At 37.4% G+C, this 20,989-nt stretch overlaps 2 protein-coding genes across 8 annotated transcripts in view; both read left to right on the forward strand.

Annotated features, from left to right (window-relative positions):
* Positions 1 to 20,989, forward strand: part of st18 (ST18 C2H2C-type zinc finger transcription factor) — a 118,827-nt gene that overhangs the window by 52,707 nt on the left and 45,131 nt on the right. For all 7 annotated transcript variants that reach the window (XM_057856654.1, XM_057856656.1, XM_057856659.1 and 4 more), the window contains 4 exons: positions 5,274 to 5,319; positions 9,289 to 9,325; positions 9,400 to 9,590; positions 20,020 to 20,646. In XM_057856654.1, coding sequence (XP_057712637.1) covers positions 5,274 to 5,319; positions 9,289 to 9,325; positions 9,400 to 9,590; positions 20,020 to 20,646 — 901 coding nt within the window. The remainder of the gene's footprint in view (positions 1 to 5,273; positions 5,320 to 9,288; positions 9,326 to 9,399; positions 9,591 to 20,019; positions 20,647 to 20,989) is intronic.
* pcmtd1 (protein-L-isoaspartate (D-aspartate) O-methyltransferase domain containing 1) overlaps positions 1 to 20,989 on the forward strand; it is a 128,780-nt gene that overhangs the window by 23,248 nt on the left and 84,543 nt on the right. The window lies entirely within an intron of this gene.

A 20,989-nucleotide genomic window follows, 5' to 3' on the forward strand; every position in this document is an offset into this window, starting at 1 on the left:
CGGTAACCGGCACATGCCTAAATACTTGGTATATGACAAAGAAGCACAACCATTTTGATAAAATATAATTTTTGACAATTTTGCTATTTCGCTTACACTGATTTGAAACTTCAAAACGACATATTTATCTAGAGCCTTTTGGTTTTTCTTAGTTTTACAGTATAGTAGAACAAGTAGCCAAGAATAAAAAAATAGTATTGTATTGGTATAGTGCACTGCCTATGGATTACACAAAGATTATAGGATAGAATTAAAATCTCAGAGCGTAAAAGTCTCCTCATTTAATTTAGTATGTTTGTTTAGATACTTTTCAAAACTCTAGAATGTCATGTTTTTTTTAATCTTATTTACATTTTAAATGTGACTGTAACTAATATTCCCATAATATACCTAAAATATAACCACTCGTCAAACATCTTCTTAATTAAGAAATTTCAAAATAAAGTATGTTGAATGCTTGATATCAAGTTACATCTACAGTATAAATTCAACATAGATGTTAACAGACGTTTATGTTATTTTGACTTGGGAGGTACACAAAATGTTTGGTTGCGCACGTGAGAAAAAAGTGTTCCAAACTAACGAGAGACATTCATTTTTACACCAGCTAATGTATAGTGTTTGGGAGTTGTTTGTCTCAATAGGCCACAGTAATCAAAAGTAATGAAGCTATTACGAGCAGGACCTCCGAGGGCTCGGCGTGGCATTAAGAGTGCGCCACATAAAAAGGTTTATTAAAGGAAATTAAGGTCCATCACTGCCACACCTGCTCCCCTATTATAAATGTATGACAGGTCAGTGCCTTCAATCACAACAGCAAACGAGAGAGAGGAGTCATGTTTGCCATTACCAGAGAAAAAAGTAACAGCGCATCCTGTGACTCACACATTTCGCTGGCTGGTGACCACTATACGCCGCCATCAGCCTGGAATAATTATGTTTAATAGCTTTTATTTGGGAGCCACCAGAAACACACGGACAGAGTGGATGGCGACTATTTTGGTCTAAACACACACACGCGCACTTTATTGTCATTATTATCTGTAATTCAATTTTTTTTTCAATTTGTCACCTTTTCCCAACTTTTACTTTTTTTGTCTGTTGGGAGAATTACACTCCAACAAACACAGTTACAGGTCATTACTTTATTTTATACCAGTTCTAAATGTTGAGTTAAAGTACATTTCCAGTTGTAAAATGGGCTGTCTTTCAGTTCGAAAATTACAAATAAGTTTTAGGGCCGAAGTGAAAAACAATGCCAAATAACACGATGACATTAAATCAAGTTGCGTATTTTTGCGTAAATAGTATATTTTTGAGGAAAACAAGTTTTTACAATGATAGGTTTTGGGTTAGCGACATTTCTTGTTAATATAGATGTCACCTGTAATCTGAAAAATAGAAAATATGTGTACTTTTTCCTTCTCAATATCAGCAAGCAATCCGCATTATACGCTTTTATACCCAATTCGGCCCGAATATGAATAACTTTGGCCTGAAATGTCAGTCACAAATTGATTTGAATCACATTTAATGTTTTGTAACAGCAACATGTTGTAAATGGTATCGCCTGCTTTCATTTTTTGGAATAAATGTTAATAGTTGCTGAAACTGTTATTGACTAACTTTCTGCTAACTATGTTTAACAATTATCCTCTAAAATGTGTATCTTCTAAATTGTGTTGCAAAAATACAATCCGACAGATGTCTGGTGGGATACATAGTAGTCATCTACAATTCAGGCTTAACGCTGCATAAATTTATACTGGCATTTTTCTGTAGAGAACATTCATAGCATACCGAATTCCCACGGGGAACATATTAGGTAAAGAAATGAATATTAACTTGAAGTGTCATCTGATGAAAAAGAAACAAAAAAACCTGTGGCTAGTGATATGCCGCATTTCAAACTTGTGAATTATAGTTATCTCTCGTTTTTCTTGGTTACCCGCCGCGATAAGTGAAAAACCGTGAAGTAGCACTACACCCCACCACCCAAAAAAAAAAAATGGAAAGGATAAAACATTTTTTTTGTGTGTGTGTGTTCAATGTATTTATTCAGATTTATCATTGGAAAGCGATACATATAAGACGTTTTTCACTTTTCCCCCCCACAGTCTTATTAATGGTTTTTAAGCACTTCAAAAGTAATAATTATGATAGGTTTTGAACTTGTTACTGTCCCACCGAATTATTTATAAGCAAAAACATAAGGAAAAATGCTTGGCTTTATTTAATGCTTCATTGAGTGAGTCCAGTCAAACTGCTCCCTTACACACAATGAGTTGCCACAGCAACTGTTTAACAAGTTATACGATGATCGATGTGGCTCTGGCAAGATCAAACCCAAACATTTGTCAGCATCAACAAAAATAAAGAAAATGCTTGGCTTTATTAAATGCTTCATTGAATGAGTCCACTCAAACTCCTCCCTTACACACAATGAGTTGCCACAGTAACTGTTTAACAAGTTAAACGATGACTGATGCGGCTCTGGCAAGATCAAACCCAAACATTTGTCAACATCGTTAACTTTATTAAGCAACTCCAGCGCACAGGCTGACGAACAAACAGCAGGGAGAGGGAGGCAGGGAGCGAGGGCGAGACTACGCGATCGACTCGGGAGAGCTTATCTGGTTTTTTTTTTTGTTTTTTTTGTTTGTTTTTTTTTTGATGGAAAAAAAACCCGCGATGGACTGACTAAGGACGCGAAGTTTGGAGCGCGAAGTAGCGAAGGATCACTGTATTTTTATTTATTGTACTTGTGAATGCCCTCTTAGAATATTTGATGTCATGTCCAATTGAGTTCAACTGTTAATCACACAAATGTTTTAAATGAGTAATAGTGGTCACAAATTTTGATATCTTGTAAACATGGCATTTGAAGAACTGTGTGTAAACTTTTTACCTAATGCTTATGACCATAGCTTATTCCAGTGTTTTTCAAGCTTTTCTGAGTCACGGCACGTTTTTACATAGGAAAAGATGTCGCGGCACACCACAAACCAAAATGTTCTAAAATTACGTCCTGTACAGTACATTAAACTCATTTACCTCCAGCCATTTTCACCAGTGCAACCCCCTTCGTGCCCTGCCGTTTTACTGGATGTTGACTGATTTTGCAAGGCCCACAGAAAATTCAGTTCTATTGCTTTATAAACATGGAACACACCAAAAGAAAGATTACTCTCTTCTTTCAGCAGGAAAAAAAAGTAAGTTCATATCTTTTTCCATTCTTTAAAATCAGCATTAGAAAATAGCTTAGTTTGAGCAATTTTCCAATTTCTGATGAAAAAAACTGAGAAATTCAGCTTTTTGTGAAAGCATACATTTCAAACATAACTTTGACTTTAACACAGATATTTTTTGCTTTAGTTACATCCCAAACATCTGAATAATGTTTTCCTTTTACAAAATAACATAAACAACAAGACAAATAGACCTTTTGATAGCAAAGTAACAATTTATTTACACATAACAAACTGAGAGATGATGCTGTTGTGGCCACGACAGCCGGGTAAACTTTTCCCTCATCGCCGCCTGTCTCATAAAGATGGATTTTTTTGAGTCTCTGCGGGGTCTGCTGAGCGAGCAGCACAGACTCAACGGCATCATCTGCTGCACTGGTGGCCCCGGTCGTTCTGCTCGGTCGTCCAGCGCCTGGCATCCGGGGCGTCCTCTTGGTTGTTCTCCATTTGGTCGTCTTCTGCCGGCACCCCGGCAGTGCGGCCCGGCCATTCGTTGCCGTTTAATCGGGTCGCGGGTCTTACCAAATGCGCTACTGCCCTCCATTGGCCAGTTTTATTGCTTTAAAATGGATTTACAGCTTTGTGCTTTGGAGCTAAATTGAATCAGAACCCAGAGATGTCTCTTCTAAAAAAAAAAAAACGTAAAAGACGTATAAATATGTCTTTGGGACACTGAAACAATTAAAAATAGAACGATTTTATACGTTTTTGGGAGCAAATGATTTAATTATCTAATAATTTCTCAATATTTATTCTAACTCAGTCTGACTTGAGGCTGTTTAGATGAACACAAAGCCAATATCCTGGCTGGAATTGAAGAAAGACGCACACGAAGCTCTTCTTCAACACCTCTGTCTCTCTATTTTTATTGTATTTTATTTTTTTTAGCGCAGTTAGGCTTCAAAAGCTCAGACTTATCAGACAGGGGGGACTTTAGCAATGTCTTTAACCGCATAAGGTCCCGAGCATCTCGCTGACAACTACTTTGCAGGCAGGTAGTATTAATTTCTCTGCCAAAGCGTGGGGCTTTTTGAATTTAGCAAGAAGTTCAGCAACAAGGTGGCTTTGAGGTCTTTCTCCTTTACCTTTGTAGTTTTTCTCAAAAAAAGTTGCCTGTTTCTCTGTGTTTTCACAAATGCAAACAAAAAAAGTCAATCGACTTGTTTTGAAGCAACGGGTGTTTTGTTTGGAGATGACGTTTAAGCTTGTCTGGCACCATGGCGCTGTTGGACAGCCGCTCGTGCGGCATTCAAAAACTGCTCTGATTTCTAGCCATCAGGCACCTTGCTGTCCTCGACAATGTGTTGTTGGAATAAAACACAGGGGGAGGATTGACGGTCTTCTCATACGGATAAAATAGAAAGAACACTTTCGTGTATATCAACACTTGACGAGTGTAATCCAATGACGTACAGTAGACGTGCTGGGGTCTACATTGTCGCAGAAAACAAGGTGGCTAGAAATCTGAACAGTTCTTGAATGTGACACGGGCAATACCTCCCTCATTTGCACACAACTGAAACCTTCTACCTACCGTAATCCTTTCTTCCTTCTGCAACTCCGCCCGACGACGTTAAAAAAAAAAAAAAGCGATATTGGATAATTTATCGTGGGACACATGACAATAGCTCACAGCACACACCGGTTGAAAAACACTGCCTTATTCATCCCACAATGTGGAAATTCATCTTACCAATTACAAACTGCCCAAGAAACAATACAGAACTTACATAAAGGAGTGGGGAACCTTCTGGGTCCCCATCAGTTTTTGCTATCAGCGTCCTGATTTCTTAGATGGAGTAGGGAAAAGAGAAGGGTGAATGTGGTTAAAAAAAAAAAAAATCTACAACACTGTCTTGCATTTGGGAAAAAAAAAACATCTCTGGGACATAAGCACAAGAATGAAACATTGCACCAGACCAGCGCATGTAGCACATGGATATTCATTGCACATGTCTATATCTCATGTGTTTTAGCCAAGGTATGAATCATTTTGAGGGCTTGTTCACCGTTTGTGTTTTCCAGATGGATTCTGAAGGCGAGGAACAGACTGTAAAAACGTGCAACACAGGTGAGCCACACATGTACACTTTCACTTACCGCTACGGTTTAATGCAAGGGTGTAGCTATACATAGGGACAGTAAGGACATAACACTACCAGCTCTTTAGAATGCTCAAATTGTCCCCACCAACTTTTAAGTAACCTTATTTGCATTATACCATGATTCATGACTTCAGTTATATCGGTAATTTAGTAGATTGTCTTCCAATATGTTGAAGGGATGGAATTGACTCTACTATTATTAAGTGAATTATTCATTTTGTTTCGACTTCACTTTCACTTAGACTTTCACTTGCTGAATGTGCTGGTCCATTTTCCCCCTCCAACACACGTTTAATTGGCTGATGACTTATATACAACATGTCGTGAACATGCCGCCTCATCCACCCCCTGCGGAGAGGAGGGATATTAAAAGTTGTTTTATTTTTTCAGCCAGCAGCAGCCACTATATATTTTTTTGTTGTCATTTTTATTTACATAGCAGCCCAAAGGACCTTTCATTTTTTTGTTGAGTTTGGCTTTGCTTGTGTACAAAAGCAAATTTTACCTGCTCAATTTCATCAATGCTCAATCAATCAATTAATGCTCAATTTTTATTTATTTTTGTTATTCCCTGACTAAGAGGTTTTTTCAGTTATGTTGATTTTTTTTATTTAGACAGACAATGATGAGTAGTCTGAAGACAAATGTTTATTTTATTTTATTTATTTTTTGCATTCCTGGATAGTTAACATACTGTATGTTTGTATTTATTGTGTATTTTAATATAATTTATGTTCAAATATTGTTCTTTTGTAGTTTTTGAAAACAAAGGTTTGAATCGAACGTTGTATTGCTTGAACCAGTACATATGAAAGTTAGTCAATACAGATTTATTTTCCATTGATCATTTAGCCTATAGTTTCATTAGGTTCATATTTGTGAGAAATGTAGTCCTGACCCCCGTTCACCCAATCTGTTTGGAATGATGAATGTCCAGTCTCCAGCAAAAAGTGAACGTGCAGGTTATGCGGTTTTATCGTCCCTACCAATGTTCAGACCAAACCTACGTCCTTGGTTTAATGTGTATGGATCCAACAGTCCAACTTTACTGAAGGGGGCAAGTTGCTACTTGTTTATTCATAAGGCAATAACTTCATCCACTTGGAAGGAAATCAGTGACTGAGGGAGTGTGCGCTCGTGTGAGACATGTGATTGAAAGCCTTTCAACTGGAAATGTCACTATCCAAGTGTGCTGTCTTGCTCTCACTACCTTTATGAAATGCATGAGAGGCGTAATTATTTGTATTATTACGACTATCATAGTTGATGCTTAACGTGTGCATTGATTAATCCCTTTTACATCACGTTGTCATTGCTGTCATAAGATGCTTTTCATGTCAAACAGTTGTACTCATCTTTGTTCTCCAGCATCCCGCTTTTGCGCTGAGCTATGATAAAAGTCAAGTATTTCAGAACCAGTGTTTTTTGTTGTTGTTGTTTTTGTTTTTCTAAGACGCTAAATGTCATAACTCAGCCTTTTGGAAAGGAGTGCAGATTTTGTTCTTTGAATGTCTTAAAATGAGTTGAGCAATTGAAGCTGATGTTAAATTATTACACTGGTTGCAAAGCAGCATGGACATGGTGGAAATCTGGGTTGCAATCCAGCATTTAAGAGCAATCCCCAGATGCAAAAAATTTACTCTTGGAGAACTCCTTATGAATATCAAATATTATTTATTTTTTAAAATGCATTTTCTCCTGTAATATACTGCATACATGATATGAATATTAAATATATGACTTTATTCTCAGAAAAGACAAACTTTTGTAAAGTTTTGACTTCATCCTCTTTAGAATGGACTTTTTTCCTTAACAAATTTTAATATTTGAATCATTATTCATGTAAATTACACCCTCCCCCCCAATTTTTTTTTTTTTTTTTTTTAATAGAAATATGACTCCCACCCCCACACCCTCTTTATATCCTCTTTCAGATTAAAATGTTGTTGTTTTTTTTTTATGGGGGTAAGATTTTATTCTGATCAACTACTACTTTATTGTCATGAGATAATTATTTATTTCTTCATAAACTTTAATGCTCATTTAGAGTACAACTATTCCTCGTAAACCTTTTATCAAAATATTAGAATTTTGTTCTAGTAAGACCTTTTTTCTTGTAAAATTATAGCCCATTTTGTATAATTGTGATCGTTGATTGCGAAAGATTTGATGTCGATTTTAGTGATCAGCCATGCACTGCAAAAACACACCTCCTTAAAACTAGTTCAATTCCTTTGTTTTCAGTGTACTACAAATAAATGATCTGCGAGTGATTGAAGTAAATTTTACTCAGATTTATTGAAATAAGAAAAATAGCTAGCTGAAAATAAGCTTAACAGACTAAATTAGCAATAAATTAGTACCGTAATTTTCCGACTATAAGCCGCTAATTTTTTCCCTAATTTTGAATCCTGCGGTTTGTAGTCCAGTGCGGCTTATTTGTTGATTTATTTGGGTTAATAGATAACACTTTATTTGACAGCGGCATCATGAGACTTCCATAAGACCGTCATAATTATGAAGTTATCATGGGCATTAATGAATGCTTATGACAGATGTCATGTAAGTGTCATCTGGCAAATTATGTCACTAACCCTATTTATGTCTAACTTCGAACTTCTACATCCATTCAAAAGTGAGATAATTTGCTGGACGACACAAAATGACATGTGTCTTAAGCATTCAATAATGCTCATGACAGTGTCATATCATAATTATGATTGTCTTATGACAGTCTTATGGCACCATTGTCAAATTAAATGTTATAAAACTCCAAAACTTGCAAATAATGAAACAATTAGAATAGTAACTGAAGAAATAATGAGCACAGAACATAAATTTTGATTTATTATGTACATCTTTCGCACTGCAATGCATGCTAGGAGGCATGTTGGACAGCAACAGTGTTGACAGCAGGTGGCAGCAGAGGTTGACTGTCTCCCCCAAGAGAACGGTGATGGCCAAATAAGGCTTCTTGAAGCAATGAAGCTATGCAGCCATTTGGTTCAAAGCTTCATGGTGGTTCATTTGGACTTATGGCAATCTTATGTCAAATAATATGTTACCGGTTGATATCTTTGGATGTAAATATCCCATAACACAGTGAGGACAGCTGCAGTTTATATCCAGTGTGGCTTATCCATGAACAAATGCAGTTTTCGTGTCAAATTTGGTGGGTGGCGGTTTATAGTCAGGTGCGCCTAATAGTGCGAAATTTACGGTATATTTAATCTTAAAAAAGCTTGTTTGTCAGAAATATTCAAGAATAGATATTATTCAAAACATTATTTGAAAGCATTTTTGTCTTGATTTAGGTTTAAACTGATCAACTTTTAGATGTACAGGCTTAATAAGAACAAATAGTAATATTTACCTAAAATAAGTGGAACAATCTGACACATTAATCTGTTAACTAGTCTTTAACACTCAAAACAAAATGCAGAAAATTATTTGAGTAGATTTAAGAAAAATAATCTGATTAGTGTGAACATATTTTCTCAACACGTGAGACAACCACTCAGTTGAGCTTCCACTTCCACTTGAAGAAAAAAAATCGAAAATAAACAATAGTTTATAGACAAGTGCTCATCTGAAGACAGCTGTGTCCTGGAATTATCCTCCGAAAATGACACTATCGGAGTCCACCATATTTGTTGTATAACATTACTTCATACGTTAATAAAAAGTTGGACAAGTTCGTAGGTTTTCAGGCCAAATTGTTAAAACTTCGCTTAAAATGTAATGCAACAATCAATTAAAAAATGTGATAATAAAGTTGTGATCAACCTTAAGACGTAATGATCTTAAAGCACAATTAAACAAAGATTATAAGCAGTCCCTTGCTTTGTTTATTGGTGACATCTTTGACTTTTTTTTTTTGGTTCCAATGCTTTAAATATCTAAAAATTTTAATTCATTTTTTATTTTTTTTACAGATCTATCCAATCAAGATTTCATTGTTGAGACTAACAGGTAAAATCTTTGCAACATTAAACACCTTGTGGCGTAAAGCTTAACTAGTAATAGCATTGATTTTCACTGTGCAGCCCATACGGGTCGTCGGTTCGAAAGAGAAGCGCCCAGGACGGGGCGCAGGGGGCCCCTATCAACAAGCGGAAGTCCCTGCTGATGAAGCCGCGCCACTACAGCCCCAGCGAGGCCCGCGACGAGTACGGTGGCGAGGATCCGTTGCCGCGGCGGGACAAAGACGTGGCGAGAAGTGCCGACAGTCCAGCAGGTAAACAGATGTCCTGTTGTTTTGTCTGTTTTGATGAACAATCCACGCTGAATTTTAAAATCCCATCTGTTGCATTCATATTTGCCTCCCCTCCCCACGCGAGCCGAGCCAGCCAACCAGCAGCGGCGGCATCAACAGCAGCCGCGGCCATTGTGCAGAGCACACATTAGTCGTGTCTCGATGAATAAATGCAAGTTTTTGACAGACGATCGGCCCCGATCCTTCGGATTTGGCACCACCCGCTTTGCTTAGGGCCAGCTTGCTTCCCGACCCCCTCGTCTGTCCTCGAATGGGCCGGTCCAAAGCCATTGAATCTATAGAACGAGAACGTGAATGGGCACCCGCGCCAGTTCACTCTGATTCAAATGAGACTCCCTCCATCCTTTTTTAATTCAATTCCAATTCAAGTGGCGGAAAACAAATTAGCCGGCAACAGCGCTTGGCAGGAAAAACTCTTTCCCAACACGTATCATCAGCAACACTTTGTATGTTTTGATTTTGTCTTTTATTAGTGTCTCAAACAATGTTGTCTTTTTAAAAAATGTATCTTTATTTATTTATTTATTTATTTTTTTTTTTATAAACTCTTAATGATCAGAATTTTGTCCATTTTGGTGAACACGTGCATTCTCGCCCACTATAATCTGCTCTGATTTGGTATATTTTTAACGACGTAACCAAGCAACAAACATAATTGTCCCCTTTCAAAAGCTTTTGTTAAGCCCTCCAACACACAGTCTAATACATAATTAGGCATAATGTCTACGGCTCATTATAGTACACATGCACGCGTGCGTGTGTGTCGTTTATATGGACCGTGAGAGGAGTTCACTGGAAATGGAATTGATTTGTTTCCTGGGTTCGCATTACATTAGAATGATTAACGTGATTTTATGGAGGAGAATCATGTTTTTGTTGTTGCATTCTCGAGGACTTTAATCACTCCGGGCCCACTGACTCATATTGAGCGCTTTGAAGCATTTTTTTGGTCGATGTTATTTTTACCTTTTTCGTGCAAAATAAGAGTGACAGACAGCGAGAGCGGAAGCAGCAGAGGGAAGGCGCTCGATGGCCGTGTTGGAAGGCGTCAGAATCAGGCTGTTGTTTTGGTGGAGCCGCGCTGTGTTCAGCTGTGGCCAAGTGCAGGCCTGCTGCAGTGCTGCTAATGGCTATTCTGGAGTGACAACTCTTCACCTGCTCCAAAACGCTAAACGTCGCAGGGATCCAAGTTTTTTCTCTCGCTTTCCTTTTTCGTTACGTGTGTATGTGTGTGTGCATGTGCACGCGTGTCCAGCTGGATGCGAGACAAAACCCTGCTTGTCTGCTTCATGAATGTAAATACATGTTACAGCCTATTTCTATGCACTGAGTAGATCTGTCTTCCAACTGCAGTACTGTGGTGAAGTCTGATAACACCATCCTTTACATGAATGTAATCACTCATACAGATGCACAATTTTTTACAGTCTTGTTAGACTGCATTAAAAAGCATGCCCTAAGAATTTGGGAATGATAAGTTGTTTGTACACTGCAAAAACACATCTCCTTAAAACTAGTCAACTTCCCTTGTTTTCGGTGTAAATCTGCTAGAAATAAGTGAAATTATCTGCCAATGCTTCAAGTAAGTTTGCTCACTTAGATTTCTTGAAATAAGAAAAACAGCTAGCTGAAAATAAGCTTAACAGACTTATTTTAAGCAATAATTTATTATATTTCATAAAAAAAAGGTTGTTTGTCAGAAATGTTTTTCATTCAAGCATAGATATTATTCAAAACATTATTTGAAAGCATTATTTTTCTTGATTTAGGTGAAAATTTACCAACTTTTAGATGTATGGATTTAGTAAGAACAAATAGTAATATTTACATAATTTACTTACTAATAATCTGACACATTAATCCGTTAACTAGTCAAAACAAGATGGAGAAAATTATTTGATTTGATTTCAGAAAAATAATCTGATTAAGTCATCATACATTTGCCGTGTATTATTTGGTTGGCATTGATATTGATAGATGCCAGTGTGGAATTGGATAAATTTTGCCCTCTGTTTTAACAACAAAAATGCAGAAAATTAAGTGCAGAATTAGTTAGTTACACTGTTCTATTATTTCTAAGTACTTAAGACTGAATTATGTCCTGGAGTTGATTAAGTAAATCAGATCAGAGCCAAACAGACAATGGTTTAGGGGTTTGCAATATCTGCCTTTTTAGTTACAAGGTACGCCTCTCACTTAACACTTACATATTGGCTCAAGGAGGCTCGAAATTGCCCACAGCGTAGTGGAAGAATCTGACCTTTATGTTAAATATTGCCCAAAGAATCTAAATATGCAAATCACATTTTTTTAGAACTATGACAACAGAGAAAATAATGATTAAACCATCATACATTTGCAGTGTATTATTTGGTTGGCATTGATATTGATAGATGCCAGTGTGGAACTGGATATATTTTGCCCTCTGTTTTAAAAACAAAAATGCAGAAAATTATGTGCAGAATTAGTTAGTTTCACTCTTCTGTTATTTCTAAGTACTTAAGACTGAATTCTGTCCTGGAGTTGAGTAAGTAAATCAGATCAGAGCCAAGCAGGCAATGGTTTAGGGGTTTGCAGAATCTGCCTTTTTAGTTACACGGTACGCCTCTCAGTTAACACTTACATATTGGCTCAAGGAGGCTTGAAATTGTCCATAGCGTAGTGGAAGAATGTAGTATAAATGACCTTTATGTTAAATATTGCTCAAAGAATCTAAACATGCAAATCACATTTTTTAGAACTATGACAACAGAGAAAATAATGATTAAACACAGAAAATGACAAAACAAACGTGACATCAGTCATGAATAGGGTTGCCAACTCCTTGAAAAAAACATAAGGGTCACCTCATTGGCCAGTTGGCAGGCCCGGTAACCCTCACCATTTAATGATTTATTTTTGGATGTGAAAAGTGTTTTTTTTGTTTTGTTATCATTTTAGTCCAAACTGAATTAATTGGGTACATATTTCAGTTGTATAAGCACATAGAAAAACATTTATCAGCAATGTATTTTAATGAAAAAGTATACTAGAATTAAATATATCCTGCTATATTTAAAATTGTATAATTTAACGCTTAACTTCCTGAGCCTTTATGTGTCTGTTGGTGTTTTTGAACATTTTTTTAATACTTAAAAAAAGAAAAATTATAATTATAATTTTTTTTTTTTTTTTTTTTTTTTTTTTTACAATTGATGCGCGTTCAAAGTCCCCTCAGCAATAACATTTTTGCAAATGATCACTTCAAATACAATGAATTTGGCAGAGAACAAAAGTATAATGAAATTTGTGAAAATGGAGCACACAGAGAAAAATAAAAATAAATGATCATCATTTGAAACAAGCTTTTTACTCTCACTCCACTCAAACCGCTTATCTCCCACACTCTTACAGTATGTTGTCTTCCATTAGCTAAGATTTCTCAATTAGTGGGGCGCAGAGCGATGCTAGGGGTGGTGCTCGTGACCTCAGGGAACATACTTTTTGCCGTATTAGAATAAAGTGTAATAGCACATCCACTCAGTGGGTGGCAGCGGCGCTTTCATTTTCAGAGTGTGTGCAGTATATTTGAACCAAACAAGAGCGCACAGCAAAGAGCACTGGAGAGATGACGAGCTAAGACAAGGAAATATGGCGAAGCGTATGTAGTGTTTGGCTTTTGGCTTTGAGTTTTAATACAGCTGTGTCTAAAAATGTGTGCAGTGTACAGCAGGAAGCCAAATCCATTAAGACGTCCCTTAAAGACTTTAGACCCCAATTAAATTGATTGGCCCCTTGATTTTTTGTGTAGCGAAAACTTGCCGAATATTGCCAAAAATCGTCCCGATTTGTTAGTGTTGCATCAGTAAATTTGCGAGCAGTGTTAGCATCATATAAGGTGGTATACCAAGTTGCTCAGTGCAAAATAACCCCACACCATAGCAAAGGAGCAGATACTGCCTGCAGCAAAAGTAAAAAACTTTCCTTCTGTCCAATGACACTGTCGTTTTTGTTCTATTAATTTTTTTTTTTTTGGGTCAACTTGTCTGACATATTGTTTTCATCTGTTAATGTTGCTAACCGATTTGAATTTATTATTATGTATTGACTTTATTAAATTTTATTTTTCAGTATCAAATGGTCAAAAAATTTATTTTGAGTCAATTTTTACAGTTTGATTGTAACTTTTTGTTTTTTAATTCAGGCAAATTGATGCACTTTAAGTCTTCTCTGTTACAAACAAAATGGTGTTAGTAAATAAAAGTCATACTTTCTTGTAAGCTGATCGATATAACTTTTTTCTTTAATATTAATTAATAATTTAGTAATAATAATAATAATAATTTTATAGACAAATTATACTATTTACAGTCGTGGCAGAAATTTGGGTGGGGGGGGGAGCACAAAACGTTTACTTCTTCCAGGGGGGGCGTAACAGAAAATAATTGAGAAGCCCTGAGTTAGCAACAGTACCTTGACCAATGAGATGAGTGGAATTTTGTATTGTTATTGTTTTGTCAGCTCATTGGTCAAAAGGCAGGATAGGTGGTGGAATGCTTTTCCCTGCATATACTTGTAAAGCACCTTACCAGTATTTGTTCTACAAATAAGATACTATTTTCGTGTTTGATGATGATAAGGTACAAAGTGCGTCCCTTGAAAGCTCAATAAGGGACACATACTTTTAATTCTGAATACCGACGAGGGATTTTTACAAGGGACAGTTGGCAACCCTAGTCACGAAATGTGCGTACATTACATAGACGCTGATTCACTGGAAAAGGATAAAAATTAGCTAGAAAAATAGGCACGCACTCTTTACAATTTTTGTACCTGTACAACCTGTCTCTGTCTTTCTACATTTGCTGTGTGAAACTCAACTGAAGGCCGCTTCAATTCCTGGAGCCATTAAAGCTGGTTTCTCCGATAGACTTAAATATTACAGTGGATAGCCAATGTTTGACAAGTAGACGGGACAATCTGAAATACTCACACCTTATTGGCTAAAATAGTATTGGCATATAAAAGTGTCAGACTATTGCTATTTTGCCTACTTTCTCTAAATGTTGGCCTTTTTTGGACATTTTTATCCACCGTTACACAGCATAAAAATGAAAATTTTCTTTTCTCTTTAAAATGTTAAAAAAAAAAACAAAAAAAAACCTTGGGATGCGCTATATTGTAAGTGGTTATTTGTAATTTACTTGTGATTGGCAAGCGACCAATTCAGGGTGTGCTGCGTGCCTCCAGCCCAAGGTCAGCTGAGTGAGGCTTCAGCTCATCCAAAACAGCAATGAGGATAAGCACTCAGTTTTGTGGATGACATTTAAATATAATATGTTGTGTGGTCCATTTCAATGATATGCTCGTGTCTACATGTTGCCTGCTCCTGTCATTTCATGGATATGTTCTTTTGGCTGTTTGCTGAAGCTCCACGCATGTTCAAGTCTTCTAAAGAGGGTTATACTCATCCTTTCAAACACACACCAAATGACCACTTATTAACACCAGTCGCGTCTCAAGTGGTGGTCAGTGATTAACAATGGAAGGCTATCAGCTGGATTGATTCTGTCAAATCTCCCTTGATCCTCTCAAATGCTTCAAACTTATGCTCTGTTTAAGCTCTTTGGATTTTTTTTTTTAATGTTTTAACTTTCGATCCTCTTAAGTGGCTAGACAGCAGGACACAAATACAAAAAGTAGGATTCGATGGATAGATGGAAGGGTGGATTGGGAGGAATTAGATCACAAGGGCGATAGGACAATGACGATGTTGATGACGATAAAACAAGAATTAGCAAACTTGTTAAATGGGTCAAAATGTGAAATTAATCCAGGCAAAAAGAGCTTTAGAAATTTGTCAGATAATATGCGCCTCTAATATGTAGACCAAATGAATCGTCTGAGGGCCATCAAACAAATGGGTGATTTATTTTCTATATTTTTAGCTTTTGTAAGGTTAATCATTTTTTTAGCTACTTAAAATAGTTCATAACCTTGATATAAAGTTAAAAAATATTCATTTTCCATGCCGCTTTTCCTCACAAAGGTCGTGGAGCTAACTACAGCCAGGCGGCAGGGTACACCCTGAACTGGTTGCCAGCCAGAGACATACAACCATTGACACACTCATACCTACGGACAATATAGACTGTTCAATCAGCCTACCATGCATGTTTTGGGGGGGAAACCCACGCAGGCACAGGGAGAACATGCAAACTCCACACAGGAAGGCCGGGGCCTGGGATTGAACCCTTGATCTCAGAACTGTGAGGCAGATGTGCTAACCACTCAGCCACCGTGTTATCAGTTAAAAAAAAAAAAAAAAAAAAAAAAAAAAAAAAATATATATATATATATATATATATATATATATATATATATATATAGATATAGATATAGATATAGATATAGATATAGATATAGATATATATTAGGGCTGTCAAAATTATCGCGTTAACGGGCGATGATTAATTTTTTAAATTAATCACGTTAAAATATTTGACGCAATTAACGCAGATGCCGCGCTCAGACAGATTTAAATGACAGTACAGTGAAACGCTCACTTGTTGTGTTCTATGGAGTTTTGCCGCTCTCTTCTGGCGCTTGGGTGCGACTGATTTTATAGGCTTCAGCACCCATGAGCATTGTGTAAGTAATTATTGACATCAACAATGGCGGGCTACTAGTTTATTTTTTGATTGAAAATTTTACAAATTTTATTAAAACGAAAACATTAAGAGGGGTTTTAATATAAAATTTCTATAACTTGTACTAACATTTTTTTTTTAAGAACTACAAGTCTTTCTATCCATGGATCGCTTTAACAGAATGTTAATAATGTTAATGCCTTCTTGTTGATTTATTGTTATAATAAACAAATACAGTCCTTATGTACCGTATGTTGAATATATATATCCATCTTGTGTCTTATCTTTCCATTCCAACAATAATTTACAGAAAAATTGGGCATATTTTATAGATAGTTTGAATTGCGATTAATTGCGATTCATTACGATTAATTAATTTTTAAACTGTAATTAACTCGATTAAAAATGTTAATCATTTGACAGCCCTAATATGATAATGAAAATGATTTAGACATCAAGTAGGCTTCCAATTCATGGTAAAATTAAAACTGGTTACATTGGTGCCGTGACCCGGATCGGCAGTGAAGGTTTTCGGGGGTTGAGTGTTACGGGTACACGCAGTTCCGCGTGTGTGAGCGGTGCGTGGAAAAACCTTCCCTCCGATGCCTTCATGTGGGTGTGCTGGCGGCCAAGCAGTCGGGTAGAGCTTATGGCCTAGGAGTTAGTGTTTCTGCCTGCCGAGTGAACGCGTCGTGTGGGGTGGGTTCGAGTCTTGACCTGAGCAAGGTGGGATCGGAACGCGTGTGCAGCGTGGACACCCTGGTTACAAACTCCCATTCAAACTGTAAATTTTCGTACAAGAGATTGTGCTTTGAAATTGGATTTGGATTTTATTTACGAACAACTGTTTGATGGAAGAAAACGGAATCATTACATTCTGCCTCTGCCTTATTTGATTTTGATGTTTAGTTTGTTTAAAGAAAATAAATGAGTCATTGACACAATTTATATCAGTGCTTTGCCCACAAGAAAAAAGATTGTCAATCAGCAGCAGCTTTTTTTTTTCTTGAATGAACGGGATTTTGACAGTTGTAGACTACAGTCGAGTCAGGAAGCTGTAATAAAAAAATATTTTGGGAGAAAATAGTCATCCATTTTGTCTTCCTTTTTACTTACAACATGCCTAAAACATCTTCAAGTTAAATTGTGTAGGTAATTGAAAAAAGTGACTTTTATATAATTGATTGTTAAATTAATCGTCCGAATAATTGATTATAAAAATAATCGTTAGTTGCAGCCCTAGACTGGAGTGAGTTACCAAGTCATCAGCTTTGAGTTTAGTAGTCATTTTTTCCCCCTCCTATGGCGACACTGTTACTTTGTAAAACACAGAGTTGATCTTCTTTGCCAGCAACTTTTCCATTATTTTTTTTCTCCAATCTTAACATAGTCTGTAAAATGTTGTCGAAACTGAATATTTGTGTAACCGCGATTGTATCAAATTCGTCAAAATAAAAACATGTCAGTAAAGTCGTATGAAAATACAGAAGATAATCCGACCGTTTTATTTATTTATTTTTTTCACAAATGTTCACTTTCCTCCTCTTCATTCCCAGAAAGCAGATTTTATGTTCTGACACAGTCTGAGCTGACGATAACATGTTTCTGCTTGGCTTCAACTTAAAAACACATATAACTAATTATTTTGTAAAATGTACTGTAAATCCCTCATAATCTTCATTTTCAATCTTTGTTACTTCTGACAAATAGAGAATGAAGCAAAGCAATTTAGTTCTTCAATCACATCTTTCATGTTAAGCCCATGAGGAGAAAAAAAGAAGAAAAAACATATTTCATCAACCAAAATCTGAACTACAGTATACTTAGTGTTGAGTAATTACTTGGGAATTGTACGACCTTACGCTGTTACATGTGTTCTTCGCAAAAACATGTTTTTCCCCCCCACACCGTATTATTTGCTGGAAAGTGACACAAGTTCTAAAACCATAAAAGGATTTTGGAAGATTACATCCACATCAAATTATTATCCAGCTGTTGAGCGCACTGAAAACATGCGCTTGTTCCTTTAAGACCTTGAGGTTGTCCTTAGTGTTGCCATTCCTGTACTTCATTTTTAAAATACTTATTCTAAAAATAATAGCACATATATTATACTATATATTTAATTAACATTGGTACTCGGCTTAAAAAATGTATTTATTAGTATTGATTATTAGCATTTTCATTCAAATTTAGCAACATTTGTCCTGATAAGATACAAATTTTAACTTAAAATTATGAATAATAGTATTAATAATACATGTAGTCCCCGGTTAAAGAAACAGCTCCATACCTACGCTGGCGGTGTAACCTGGATTTCTGCATAAATTGGAACTAACCCTTTAAATTCCTCAAAACACCCTCTAAAAAAAAAAACAACAACAAAAACTATCAAAAAACATGTATTATACGTCATTGTACTTTCCTTGTAATTCTGAGCTAGACAGTGAGCTAAGCTCCGAAATAACGATGTAAGACGGCCATGTGGTTTGCTGACATCAACACTTGCAGAATGAAACTAAAATAAAATTATATTAAATCAGTGTCATCTTCAATAACAGCAATTCAAATTTGTGTTTACAAGTAACTGCTGATACAGCTATAAGAAACGATTAGCATGGATCTGTTAGCGTCCACACTTCATCAAAAACAATCACCTAAACTTGCCCCAAGTATTTGACCACAACTCAAAACGCACAATAAACAGCACAAAAGGGTTTATAAACTGCTGTCACCTCTGGATGCTTCACAATCAACAAATGTGCGCGCAGGCTGTCACCTCTGTCACTTGGCTGCTCTGTGTTTGCATCTGTGGGGTGGGCGGGCATGTCTGTACATGCGCCCGCTTCCTGTTCTTCGCTTCCTGCGCCAAAACAAAAGCATGCAACACAAAACAAAAGTCAACATTGAAGGAATCTGAGCTTTCAGCCAGACCGCCGGAATCGCGCCAGACGTGTTATCCCTTTGTACTGACTCCATTTTGAAAGGTTTAAAGAAGCTTCACTGAGAAGAAGTTGACAATTTATTCGGGTCGACAGCGATCAAAATGGCAAGGCGAAACAGACAGACTCAGGCAAGGAGCCAAACTCGTTCCAAGGTCACCATATCGGAAGTCAACAAAAGGTTCCCATGAAAAATGACAACGCTTAGTTAAACATTCAGTCTTTTGAAGCCTCTCGCGGGGCGGGCTGTGGGCAGGAAGAAGGATGTGTTTAGGATTATTGTCTGTTTGTGGATTGGACAGGAGATTTCGGGAGTTACTGTTGTCCGGGCAACGAGAATTGTGGATTTTGCCACCTCACCATCTAAGGGGCTCTTGGAGTCTTATCAGTCGTGTTATCAGTTGGATATCGGGCATTCTCCGGTGTTCCTTGTGTTGGGACAGCTGCATCAATAATCGATTTATAATCGAATCGTAGCTTCTGAATCGTAATCGAATCGTTAGGTGACCCAAGATTACCACCTCTACTAACTACACATACAATGTCACATATTGTGAACATGTAACGGAAACCATTGCACATTTTTGTCTAGTTCTCGTCTCATCAGACGAAGACTGGCATTTATAAATTTGCATCTGATGAGGGGCCAACATCACGGAGGTCATATACTTTTAATTTAGTTACCCCTTAACAATAGCAAACTACTACAGTAGGTGTGTTCACTCGAGTTCAGTGCATTACCTCATGTTCCAGTTTGTCACCACGATTCATTGTTATAGAAAAACATAAATAATATAGTAATTATGAATATTGTTTCAGATGGCAACGTGAGTCCAGTCAATGGTGTACTACAGAGAAACGGCCACTCTAACGATTCCCTGGGCTGGACCCCCGAAGACTCACCGCGATGCGAGGTTAGCACACCAGAAATGTATGAAGAAGACGAAGAGGAAGTAGACGAAGACCAAAGTCAGGACAGGCTAAGTGGCGCATCGTCGCCGCAGAGCCCAAGCAAGCTCAGTTGGCCCTTTGGCACACAAATGAACGGCTTGAGCCCCTCCAGAACCTGTGAAGACCCTTCACCCGTGAGGGAAGATGCTCACCCTGAGCTGAGCAGAGGAGGCCTTTTCCAGAGATACAGACTGAAAGAGGAGGAGAATGTGGAGGATGAGGAGGAGGGGTACAGCGACCCCGATGTGGATAGGCCTCCCCGGCTGGAGGGCTGGGCACTGGACCGCCTCCACCAGAGAGGTCTTGAAGTAGGACCCGGCAGAGTGAACCTGAGCCTGTTAGAGCAAGCCATTGCTCTGCAGACAGAGCAAAGGCAGGTGCTGCATCATGCCTACCGTGAGATGGATCGCTTCCTCATGGAGCAGATGACCAATGAGAGGAGACATCAGCGTATGATGGACATGGACAACAGGCTTAGCTACCACACAGGCAAAGGTAAGACACTTGAAACTGATTAGGCATGGCTAGTAGAGTTGTCAGACTGAAAGTTTGCCCATGATTGGCTACGGGAGGATTTTTATTTGTTCGTCACAGTCAGAGTTTCGAAAAGTTTGGTTTCACAGTGTTTTTTGTTAAAGTGCTAGCAATAAAAATATAAACGTTTTCTGCATACAGTGATCCCTCGCTACTTCGCACTTCAAACCTCGCGCTCTCAGTCCATCGCGTTTTTTTTTTTTTTTCAATTAAATAAAAGAAAAAAAAATGATGAGCTGTCCCCAGCCGATTGCGTAGTCTCCCTTTCCCTCTGTCCCTCCTTGCTCTTTGTTGGTCAGGCAGT

Source organism: Corythoichthys intestinalis, chromosome 14 (assembly GCF_030265065.1).
Source record: "Corythoichthys intestinalis isolate RoL2023-P3 chromosome 14, ASM3026506v1, whole genome shotgun sequence".
Classification (NCBI taxonomy): Eukaryota; Metazoa; Chordata; class Actinopteri; order Syngnathiformes; family Syngnathidae; genus Corythoichthys; species Corythoichthys intestinalis.